Here is a 12,943-nt window from a genome sequence, read left to right as displayed (position 1 = left end):
TCAGAGTAATGCATGGATCTAATCTTTAGAAAAGTGATTTTTGTTGCCCACAGCTTTAAATATGTGAAGAGACCATTAAAAAATGGTACAGCTAGACAGAGGCAGATTCCACATGGTTTAGTAAAACAGGAAATATTAGCCTATGCTCACATTAATTCCATTTATGCAGCACTTCTTACTTGGTTCTTCTCTGCAGAGCAGTAACAAAACCTGCTAGTGAGGGGAAAGGGTGGGAGGACAAGGATCAGAGAGGTAATGGAATGGCTCCTGTGACTGAAGGGTTGTGATCAAGTGATACAGGCTTTACACTGGTGCCCAGGCACTGGACCAGAGCCAATGAGCACAAACTGAAACACAGGAGGTTCCTTCTGAACATTAGGAAATACTTTTTCATACTCTGAGAGTGACCGAGCACTGCCACAGGTTGTGCAGGGAGGTTGTGAAGTCTTTATCCTTGGAGACATTCAGAAACCATCCAGACACAGTCCTGGGCAAGTGGCTTTAGGCTGAACAAAGGGGTTTGACCAAATGACTTTCAGAGGTCCCTTCCCAGCTCAATAATTCTGTACTTGTGTCATTCACCATGCATCCTATCACCAGATAGGATGCATGGTGAATGATAAGGGACCTCTGGAAGTCATTTGGTCTCATGTAGGTAATAAAATGAAAAAAAAAAAATGGAAAAGAAAAAGTAGACAAAGTATATACATTACATTGCACGCATTAGACAGTCTAAGATTTGGATTCTGAATTCCAACTTGGCAACATGAAAATTAGTTATTAAAATGTTTCCATATTCTCTTGCTCTCAGTGGCTTGTGAGCTCCAACAGGATTATTTCAGTGGTTACTACAAGGTGCACAGGCCTTCAGAAAGGACCCTGTTCATTCAAATCCAAACTGTTATGGCAAATTTACTTTGAGGCAAATATTTTTGCAGTATTTTTTCCCTAAAAGATAAATTCAGCCTCTGTATAAGTGGATGCAACTGCTATGAAGTTCAATTGCAACCCAAATAGAATTGGAGGTATTTTTATTATAGCTAAATTCAATCCTATCCTTTGAGAATTTTTTTTCCTTGTGGAACTGAGGTATTTATGGGAAAGCATACTGTTATTTAGTGCTCTCAGAGTGACTGTGTATCTCTATACTTTTATACAAGTGTCATGACATATCTTTCATATTTATTCAGTAATCTAGTTTCAGAGTTACTTTAGTGCAGGTTAGCACCGAATACATACAAGCTCACACCAATGCACAAAAGCTAAAATTCCTTTAAAAGATGCCTGTCATTTCTCAAATAATGCCTTTATCTCTGCCTGAATTTTCATATGGTACTTACTTCTGTAGCACAGTATATCATTCATTTTCTGCTTTCCTTCTGAGCTTTATAGCAGCGAAGAATTGCACAATGAAAAATCATCATTCACTATCATAATAGTTCCCCAAACTGCCAGATTTTGGTGTACATATTTTGCCTTGAGCTGGTCACATTTTTTTGACAAGAACTCCACATTTTCAATAATCAATTTTATCTGTGGCTGTCTGGCTGTCTGGCTGAAAAAGAATATTTGTTAGAAGTGCATACTACCAGGAAGAAAACCTTTCTCCTCACTATATCAGCACTGCTGACACTTCCTGTGAGCTGCAGACACCTCAATCAAGGCTCCAGTGCTGTGAGAGCAATCTCAAAAAGAAAAGGAACATTTCAACTAAATATTCCAGAACTTTTGTATATACAGTTTGTGGGTGGTTGCTTCACATTGAAGTTCTGCCCGGAGCCCACTTTCCATTAAAATTCTGTTCCTTTTCTAGTAAGATAAACAAGGCATTCCTCTCTTCCAGCTCTTGGTCTCCTGAACTCCTAATTAATCAAGGAAGGGAGCAAGGGGCAGTTGCTGCTGACTTGTCCCCAGGTGCTCCCAGATACTGAGCCGTGCCTGGTTCAATTGCATCTCTTTGGTAGATGAGACCTTTAGATGACCTTTTAGATCATGTGTCTGTTAAATCATGCTGGGCAGAATGATCAGCCTCCCAATTCACTAAGTTCTCAGCAAGCAGAGGAGCCCCTTGAAGTGGGATTTGAACACTGTGCTACTGACAGGTTTGTGTCCATGTTGTCCATTTGACATGGAGCTGTCAGTGCTGGGTCAGGAAAAAAGCCCCAGCAGCCTTGTCAGTGGATGCACAGACAGCCATGATGTATCTGTAGAAAAGAGAATGGGCAAGAAGGGGGAAAGAATAGGACTGGGGGTTTTCTTCCATGGGATTACAAGGATAACTGATTCAAATCTGACTCTAGAGAATTCATTGCCAGCAATGAGCAAGGGCAGCTGTTTTACCTTAAAGCTGTGCAGGGAAGGGTTATGGCAGCCTAAATGCAGCCAAGGAGAGAAAAACCCAATTTGTTCCACCTCCCTGTAGGCACTTCCTAGAGATATATTTAGGAAGAATTCAGTCTCACCATGCTTTGCAGTCAGTGGGAAAAGCAAGCACCTTTCTGGGAGGGATGCTTATCCTGCATGAGCTGAGTCACTGCCTGCTGGTACTGTCAGTCCTGTGAGTGTTAAAAAAGCACAAATAACAGGATTTCTAATGTAGGTAATAAAAGGTCAGTGCTAGCAGTTAAGTGGAACAAGCCTGGTATAAATCCCGGAGCTGGGGTCTCCTGGGGAGCCCATGATGGAGCAAGGAATTGAGATCAGCCATGGGATTGCAAAACTGTCATCCAGATGTCTTTCATTCCTCTGTCTAAAACCAAAAGATCTGAAGCACTAACAAACAAAAATATTCTTGTGGGTAGAAAAAATTCTTATATTTCATTTATGCCCCAGGAAGGCTTCAAGGTAATGAAAATGGGGTTTACCTTGTGTCTCTGGTTGAAGTAAGTAGCTCAGATCATTCAGGAGCAGCGAAGTGGAGGTGACACCAGCTCTGTCTCTGTGCAGCAGGGGTGCAAGGGGGTACACCCAAAGTGATAGATGCATACTCCCATATCTAACCTGACAGCACTTCCTTTGGACAAAACCATCTTTGGATCACTCTTGTTCTTACAGGAGTTTATATTTGTTGTTATGCAGAATGTAGACCTTACTGCAAATTATATACATTTTATTTTGCAGGTTGGTTACTGGAATGATATGGATAAATTAGTTTTGATTCAGCATGAACCTACACTTGGAAATGACACTGCAGCCATTGAGAATAGAACAGTAGTTGTCACTACAATTTTGGTAAGGTGTTTCTTTTTTTTAATGTTTATACTGGTGTGTGACACAATCTCATTTCTGGTTATGATCTAATTTAGTCTGCCAGTTCCTAGGTTGGTGGGAGGATGAGAGCCATAAATCTTAATTATACTGACTGTCATGTCTGCACAGATTTTTTTTTTTTTGGTATGCATTTAATATAATGATTCACTTGAAATCAGCTTTTAAAAATTGAGTTGTGGTAACTTTTTCTTTAATTCAGTCTTTTCCATTTTTTGCTAAAATAAGTCTCAGAGATATGAGTTCTTACAACCTCTAATTGGTAAATCTTGACTCACAGAACAGTGGAAGAAAAGAAAAACCCAAAACCTTTAAATGACAGAATAGAACAGAGGGTATAAAATGAGATTACTGTAATGCCACTGTCCCTTTTTCTTGGTAAATTATAAACTCAGTAATTGACTTTAGTAAAAGCTAAAGCTCTGAGTAGTATGGTTCAGTCAGCCAGTCAAAACTGGATTATCTATTCTTAATTGTGAATGAAAACATGAATTTAGTAGATGCATTCTTAATGTTCATTCAGCATTGCAGTAAAATTTCCATTTTAATAAAATCAATATAGATTTGGAATTTGATTTTCCAGGATTATTGTGTTTTTAAAGAGTGGTTGCAAAGGAGAATGAGTTGCTTGATTCATTTACATTTTTAATTCACGATTTTCAAAACAATTGTTTCTTACAAATCTGTATTTTAAACAAAATATTTAACTTTTTTTTTCCTCTGAAGTCAGACATGCCCTTTAAAGCTGATGTTTATCAAAGCCAACTGGCAAAGGGTGACCTTTACGTGACCGCTTTTAAGATTTTACATCTCAGTTCACTGCCCTTTTCACCTGCCTCATTTAGACAAGACATGTTAACCCAATGAACTGTGTCTCAAATGGGAAGGAATATTCTGTAGGTGTTAAAAAAAATAATTTTTCTAACTCAATACAGAGTTTAAAGTAATCCAAAGGAAAGCATCAAGCAATGTTCTATCTAAAAATACAGTTAATTCCCAGATTTTCAGCAGTCTGTATCAGCACTTATGCATTAATTATGTCTTAACAAATCTCCCGTTGAAGGTTATCATTCCAGGATACAAAACAACCAAACTACTATACAGGAATTCAGAATGTAACTCCTAACCAAATTGTGTAACTTTTAATTTTATTTTTGCATGGGAATTTTAAATATATGTATCTTTTTCCTAAAAAAAAAAAAAAAAAAAAAAGACTCGGTGATGGAAAAAAATATACTTCAGTACAGTCCTCCTCTTTTCAGCCTCTGATGAAGAATCCTATTTTAAGAAATTGATCAAGGAAGAAAAGAGTCCCAAGATGCTGCGAACATTCCTAACTAAGGCTCAAGTATTAACCACCAGTCTAGTAACATTGAGCTAATTTTTCCATATGGATTACTGTTCCTCTGACTGGATGACCAGGCACTGAACCACCAAGAAAAGTTCTGTGACTAATCTGAAATGTCTAGAACAGATGATGTTAACCTTCAACTTTGCCAAGCTGAGAAGAGAACGATGTGAATTACAAGCTTTCAGTCGAAATTTTCCTCTCAAACCAATCCTGATACCTTTGACTGAAGCTCTCACACATGAATACTGTAATTTCCATAAATAGCTCCAAGCTTAGGAGAAGCGAGTCAAATATAATAAGGAAAAGTAATAGAAAAGGTTTCTGTTCACCAGAAAGGAAAAAAAAGGAAAACAAGAAAGCTTTTAAAATGTGTTATCTTGCCTGTCATGTTTGCATTGAAGCATTTTGATGTGCATAATAAATGTTATCTTCAAAAGAACTTTTCCAATCCCTGTATTGAAGGGACTGATGGGATTGTTTGCAAAACCAAAAAGCTGAATTAGTATTCCAAAGCATGCTCTGTGTTAATGCAGCATGTCATTTTTGGATAAATGCAATTAATTGAAAGCAGCACAGCTTCTTGACCAAAAACTGTCCCCTTTCCATCTTTCAAAACCACAGTGCAAGAGAAATATATTGGAATTTGGTTTGAATAAGAATATATGGTGAATTCTGCCTTATCATGCCCATCTCCCATGTACTCCTCTGGGAGCTGCACACATGATGCTGAAGACAGAATAGAACCATGATTCTTAATATTGGCTTGCTAGGACAATGTATTTAGCATCTGCAAGCATATGATCACACACACAAAGAAAAGAAATATTTAACTAGAATAACTTTCAGACTCTTGTTATTTTTCTCTTCTTTGTTATGTTGCAAATGCCACAGAGACTTTCTCACCTCTTCATTGCCCTCTTCATGTTGAAGGGAAGATGAACCATTGTAGATGACACATTTAATTTTGGTTGCATGCATAGTTTCCAACATTAAACTGAAAAGCTTCTGCAAGCACTGCTGTCAGACTTTTCAGTCTTCAAAGACAGATGTCACGGCAGCATAGGAAAAGCTTACAGGTTTTCAGCATGGCTCGCTTTAATTTTTGCCTAAAGCCAAATAGCACAAGTTGATTTGTCCTCTGTTTCTTCAGCTTTTATGTGTCTATGCTTACTTTGCTGTAGTGTGGCTGTATGCCTGTTGTATAGAAACTGCATTATAATGAATCAGCTCTGCACCCAAAGAACTTAGTACAGTGTTTTCTACTTGGCAAAATGTTTTCTTCATTTGTAACACAGTGAGAGCACGTAGAAGTTATTTTACAAATTTGGTTTAGGCTCTCAGCCTATCCCCATTATCTGTGTGGTGCAGTAGCAGCCCAGAGAGAGGAGGCAGCAGGGGGCAGCTGATGTTCTTTACCAATTGCAATTTATAGCTCCTATTCTGCCCCTCATGTGATGCACAGTCTCCTGCACTCTGGAAAGGACAGATTTCCTACCTGTGCTGAGGCATTCCCTTTGGGGTGGGATGATAACCTCCAAATGCACAGTAGGCGTATTGCATGACTGGAGAAGGGATGCTCTTTGCAGCCCTGCTCTAACACTAAGGTAAAGCAAGGGACTTGTCTAGCTAGGGAGAATGATCATCTCTAATTCTGCAAGTTCAGAAATATGGTCCCAACTTGTTGAAGAAGAATCTAGGGAAGTTGGCTCAGAAGACTAATCCAAACTCTCCAATACATTTCATGATAGAGCCAACTCTGCACGTAACTCTGAGACTGCAAAACTTAAAAATCACAAAATTCCTTTAAAACCAAAGCTTGATGGTGAGCTGCATCTGCATTGTGCTTACAGTTCAATATCTGAATGAGGTATCCTTGGTGTTGGCAGATTAAGTTTCAACAGCAGGATTCAGTTCAGTTCAGATGTGGATGACTTTACAAAGGGTATTGATTCAGTTGCATTCAGTGACATTCAAGATGCTCTAGGATACACAGCCTGTCCCCCATTTCTTACACTGGCAGGATCACCCTTGCCTGTCTCATGCTGTATATGTGACCTCTTCTTCTGGATGTTTTAGCTGGTGTATGCACTTTTCCAGGCATGTGGGATAAGTTTTGCCCCAGGATTGTAATTCCACAAAAATTTCGAAATTGATTCAGTGGCCTATAGGTGGATGCCTTATACTGAGGGTATCAGACCTATCTGTAAAGGGCAAGCACAAAGAGCCTGCAGAACAGCACCTTGGGGTCAAGCAGGTCACCTTAGGGCATCTAAGATGATAGGCAACTTTCATTAGGTGACTGAGAATCACCTTTACTGTTTTGACTGATACTCTTGATACAGTCTTACCTCAGAAATTCTAATTATAGGCTTTTTTCGCATAATAGAAAGATATTTTTTCATTAGAAACTTTATTAATTAAATTCTTCAGTAGACTGGAGAAAAAAATGAAGTTTGTTGCATGAAAATAGTAAAGACTTCAAACCGAATCCTGGACACTTTATTCAGAAGAAAAAAAAAAAAAAAGAAAAAGAAAAAAAATTCACTAAAAAAACCTTCCATTGACATTTACAGAAGTTTCTTTCAGAATAAAGTGTGATAATGTGTCCCACACCTGTTCTAAAAATTAGAAATTTCCTTGCACAGATATTTGCCACTTTTACAAATTATTTTTGCAATGGTGAATATTTTGAAATCCACTTTGGAATAGGAGAACCAAGTTTAAATCTGTTTGTTATTTGGGTTAGTTACTTTGTCCAACTTCCCTTATAGTATGAATCATCAGTTGTGAGCATTTAACTGTACACATGAATTTGTGGCAATGTGGTGGAATGATCTGTTTACATCTATAAAGGTAATTGTTGCAGACATCAACTTGTATTTGCAAATGTTAAGTATTGTTATGAAATTGTGAATTATATAAGTAAAGCTTGCACCATTTCAAATATCTGTTCCGTGCTAGTCATTGGTCATTTCAATGTGGACTTTTCCTTGATTCAGTACTCCATAGAACATTCTTCAGCAGCTGAAATCTTGCAAATATTGCAATATAAAACCTCATTCATCAGTAAGTCAGAGATGTGTTTTATATCAGTAGGTTAAAAGCCCATAGTCCAAAAATATAGTAAGCACAAAGATGGTGGGCAGAGATAATCTTTCTATTAGACAAAATGCTAAAACTGGAAACAATTAAAAAGTAGGCCTATGTTTTCAGCTATTTCAGCTGATTTAATAGAAGATAATACCTCTCCACAGACAACTTGCAGCTCTTGCATTTTTAGACTACCATGATTACACCAACATTACTACTAACTTTGAAAATGCTATTGCAAGGGATCATACAAAATAAAAAGGTCTTTTTCAGTGCCACAGATAGAAAAGAGCATCAAGATATGGCTAAGTATCAATTCAGATATTTCATGACTTCACAGTGTGACCTTGAAAGTTTATCTGTGTAAGTTACTTGTTAGCAAAACTTGCCTTTCAGTGTCTTTTTATTATAACAACTGAACACCTCATCAGTCTGAGACATCCTCAAAATCTGAAATGGACAGGATTTAAAACAAGGGCTACTATTTGATTTCTTTTTTTTTTTTAAACAATCTTTATCAGATACTCACATGCAGTCCCACCCGTATTCCCCCATTAAATTCTATCTTGAAAATAGATATCTGATTATTGGCAGGTAAAGTAGGCACAAGAATTAAAGAATAAAATAGGTTAGGAGGGAAAGATCAACATAGTAAGCTAATGATAGTAGGTGTTGCTGTTATCTTTAATTGTGCCATTCCACACTGACAGATCCATACTCAGTTGCTGCTTCTTTGAAAGCAGTCACAGCAAGGCATGCTACCTTACTCTATAAGCTAATTGCATTATGAAAAACGCTCTCTGCTCTATTTTGCTCTAAATCTGTGAGATCAGTGTAAGAAAGGGAGGTGGATGAGGAAGAGAACCAATGGTTCTCTTCTCCTCCAGGTACCCAACAGATCCCTGTCAGATCTTAGTGGTCACTCGACTGCATGGCATGACCTCTCTGTGTACCTACCAAGGACAGTACTGGGCCATTCCACTTCCCTTCTCAGTGTTCCCTCACAGAACTCCTGGCTAGCAGGGCTGAAGTGCACTTAACCTTTAACAGAAAACTTGAGGCATCTGTCACTTGGCTTTGCTGTGCAAAAACAGTTAGAATGCTTTTTTGCAGCAGCCCTGCCAGTGGTGAGGTGCAGGCAGAAGCACACTGTCTGGGTTTTGGAGGAAAGAGTAAGCTGATCTGGCATACACTGTGCCTGTCTTTGAGTCATTGCCAGAATTATCTCCTGGTGTGACTGTAGTTGCATGCCTTTGGCTGGGGATTTATGACTGAATCAGAAGAGCTGGAAACCACTGACTCTGGCCTTTGGAAAGCAAAATTGCTTTTGAGGTACAGCAAGCAATGTAGCTGAAGCTTGTAAGGAGAGTTCACAAATGCAGGACAGTGGACAGACTTTGTTGCCCTTCTAGCAAGCAGTTGGATAAATCACAGACAGGACAGTCTTTTTCACCTCTGTTTATTTTAAACTTTTTTGTGGCAATAACATGTGGAAAGGCACAGATTTTGGCTCTTCCTCTCATGTGAACAAAAAATCTTTGTGAAGGGAAGAACATTTTATACACATGGCCAAAATACTTCCAAAAATCAAGAACTTCTGCAGAGGTCAAGATCTCCATGCTTTTCTCCCTCTCTCCCTCTAGAAGACCAGTGGTTGAGATCAAGGTGATTTAAGTAGGGATAGAAATACAAGAAAAGTGCAGGCTGCTGGTAATAGTCAGCAGTTTTCCTTTGAAGATGCAAACTCTATACAGGCAAAGGCACTCATTGCCCTGCACTCACATAATACCACCTATCCTCCCTTGTTAGACACCTAATAGAGGTTACAAAATTGTTGTTGCTTACAGATGATGTTCTTGTAGTCTCAGAGGAGCAGGCATTGCTGCACTACATATTTAAATTTATTTTTATTCTTGTGCTAATTATATCTGTAGGAAAGATGGGAATGGGGCAGAATACTACCAAGGTTAGTGTTGAAAGACCAACATTTTCTAGGGATAGCAGAGAGAAAACTTAAGTTGCCAGTATTTTGTGATGTAAATTCAAACAAAGGGTGACCTAAATTACCTCTTATATTAGACAAATATTTCATCTGGAACTGGCTCTGAATATTAATTATGTGAAGTAATCTAAAATACCATCAGAAAGTATAGTTTTACTTCATAATTTCTAAAATCTGAATTCACATAGAGCTAAAAAGAAAATCACCTTGATATCCCAGTTGCATAATGTTCACTATTTTGATAGTATGGTTTATACAGGGAATGCAAGATCCACTCTTCAAGACAGGTTTTACTTGTTTTCAATGGCACTCACTGTCCCAAAATATTTGGTACTTCTTTTTCATACAACATGTAAAGTCACTGTCAACTTAATACCATTCTTGTCCATGCATATCACTGAAGTTCATCCTAAAAAACCTTGCAGAATCTGCACTGTTTATTTTAAAGGAAGGATGCATATTTCTTTGGGAATGTATTTCTGTGTTCTCACTAAAATGTATGTAGCCTCTTAGGAACTATACATTCTAAACCTCAAGAAATGAAGCCACTCAGGCTCTGCATCTGAAATTACATAGGCAGTAACCCCACTATGTTAGAGGATATGCTTACTCACTGAAGTCAGAAGTCTACATTGTACCTTCATGATCTCACAGCCCTTTCCACTGTATAGGCCCAACCTCTATTCATACTTTAAATTTAGCATGTACTGCACTAAGGTCTGTCATTTAAAACAAAGTAAGGTTGATAATTCTTGTGAAATGTATAATCCAAATCAGTGTGAAAAGTATTATCTTGCCAGAAGGATTTCTGTTCATACATTTTAATTTAAACCTGCTAATACTGTCCATGAACTTTTTATAAATTGTGTGTTGTTCAGTCAGCTCATGACATGTTTGGTTTTTTTCAGACTATATTCGGTTCACTTCTCCTTTACAGTTCTACTTCTTTCATTATAGGAAGCCCCATATGTTATGTTCAAGAAAAACCATGATACGTTTGAAGGGAATGACAAGTTTGAAGGATACTGTGTAGATCTGGCATCAGAAATTGCAAAACATATTGGTATCAAGTACAAAATTGCCATTGTTCCTGATGGAAAATATGGAGCAAGGGATCCAGAGACAAAAATCTGGAATGGGATGGTGGGAGAACTTGTTTATGGGGTAAGCATACCAATTTTTGAAGCAGGATTTAATTTATCATAGTATAAGTCATAAAATAGGAAGTATATGTGCATTTTATTTAATCTTGGGGTCACAGAAAAGAAACATAATCTTGTTTCAGGTCTGTGAGTTTTCACTTATTTTCAAGATAAAATTTAATAGTTTCATGCAAGTTCTACAATTTATTCAATTAGTTCCTTGAAACATTAGAACATCCATAGTTTGTATATCCCTTAAAAATTCATTAATGTTAGAGACCATCTATTCTTGACACACTTTAAAACTTGGTTGGGAAGACTATCACTCATTAATTCATTTTCATGGAATTGTGGACAGATCTTTTTAAAAAGATAGGATTCTTGGTCTAGTTTGAGAAATGAAAAATCCACCATCATATATATTAAACATAGGTAATATACCACTACAGACAAGTACATAATTAGGCAATTCAAAATGAAGACAGACTTTTAAGATGACCATCAATTATAAAATTTAAGATCAAACCTGGTAAGTTTAACAACTGAGAACATTATGGTATAGAGTGCTCTGGAGAAGGATTCTTCAGAATACCATAATAGTTAGCAATTCTGTTGACACATAAAGTTCCAATATTTAAAATAAAATATCTCCAACAGACCTAAATAAATATTTTCAGTATCTGGTGTTACCAAAAGTAGCAAAACTCAGAGCTGAGCTTGCTGATGACTACAGTTGCTAGTATCTGCACTGAGAACAGTTCAGAATTCTTAGAGAAATTTTTAATTTCAGTGTTGGAATAATAAAAAAAATCCTCAAACTACTCAGATGTCAATATTTCCATGAATTCATAACATGCCTCAACCTCCTCATAAAAAATTCCTGCATACCAGTTGATCCATCCCCATTTTCACAATTCCATTGGCAGTTCAGGCCATACATTGCAAAGGCCTCGTGGCTTTTGTAGCAGCTCCATATCAGTTCCCTGCTGCTAGTTTAGCATAGCTGATAAATTCTCCATTAGCATCAGTTCAAGGGACTCTGCAGAATGAAACAGTCTCTGTGCTGTAGGAGTGTTGGAAATGTTGCCCCAGAATTTCAGTGATCTCCCTTCCCCATTGGAATGGAAAGGTTATATCAGGTTCCCAAAATTCTCCACGTTCTTTGAAGTTCGTGAAGGAGCCAACTTCAATTTTCTCTTTAAAGAATAGAAACACTGAATGTCATCAAGCATGTATATCTACTTCAGTGTCTTGAAAGTAGCTCAATTCTTAAGATAGTAAAAGATAAAGATTTTTCAGAATTATTTTATCAAGTATGGAGGTTATTCCTTTTCTTGCTTTTAATTGCAAGAGCAAACCCATGGACATCAATGGCCAAGCACTGTTTCATACTAGAATGTTTTTTTCCATTATCCAAGAAATGTTACTATTTATGAGAAATCTCTTTTGTTCATAAGTACTGTTTCAGTGGCCTATCATCTAGTTGAAAATTATAGAGGAAACTTGATATCACACTTTCATTTTCTGTTTGTATGGGGTATTCTTTTCCTTGTTTTATCTTTAAAAAAAATACCTCATCAATCCTAAATTGCCCTAGAACTAGACTGAAATAAAAAGTGTTGTAAGGAAGCTCACAAGGATGTGCCAATACCTACAGCTTTTAACAGAGCTGAAAGCAGTCAAGTTCACAGGCATGAGGAACCTGTTGCAAATTACCCACATGAAGAAGGCCAGCCCAGAATACAAGACCAACACTTCATTTTTTGTAATGGAAAATAGTGGGGAGGAGGCTTTTTCTAGCTATCTGTTTAGGATGTCTGCAGTCTTTGCAATTCTGGGACTAGGCCCTGGGAATGAGCTGCAGCAAAGCTCTTGGAGCTGCTTTTTTACTGAAGTCAGCTGCTGCCCAGGACATTTGCTCCACTGTCATAAGGCTCCCTGAGGCTGTATCAATCCTGGTGTATCAGTGGCACCAGGGAATGTCGCTGTGCTTCAGAATTCACCTGATTAATCTGCTAAATTTCAAGAATGGTCTCCAGTACATTTTGGGCCCATAATTACTGTCCAAAACAATTCCTGAGCCCAGCTGGA

The 12,943-nt window shown here is 37.7% G+C and overlaps 1 protein-coding gene across 9 annotated transcripts in view; it reads left to right on the top strand.

Moving 5' to 3' along the window:
* The window catches only part of GRIA4 (glutamate ionotropic receptor AMPA type subunit 4), a 216,771-nt gene that overhangs the window by 149,626 nt on the left and 54,202 nt on the right, over positions 1-12,943 (top strand). For 8 of the 9 annotated variants that reach the window (XR_011680261.1, XM_071434182.1, XM_071434177.1 and 5 more), the window contains 2 exons: positions 3,121-3,231; positions 10,668-10,874. Coding sequence is in view for 8 of the 9 variants with exons in the window: in XM_071434182.1 (XP_071290283.1) it covers positions 3,121-3,231; positions 10,668-10,874 (318 nt within the window). In the remaining variant the exon portion in view is untranslated. Of the gene's footprint in view, positions 1-3,120; positions 3,232-4,529; positions 7,567-10,667; positions 10,875-12,943 lie in introns of those variants that run through there. The other variant, XM_071434184.1, reaches the window with a different exon arrangement.

The sequence above is a fragment of the Agelaius tricolor genome, unplaced genomic scaffold, assembly GCF_023055355.1.
Source record: "Agelaius tricolor isolate 1412-34295 unplaced genomic scaffold, bAgeTri1.0.p SCAF_9, whole genome shotgun sequence".
Taxonomy (NCBI): domain Eukaryota; kingdom Metazoa; phylum Chordata; class Aves; order Passeriformes; family Icteridae; genus Agelaius; species Agelaius tricolor.
The sequence above is the reverse complement of the archived record's forward strand: the minus strand, read 5'-3'. Positions and strand labels throughout refer to the sequence as shown.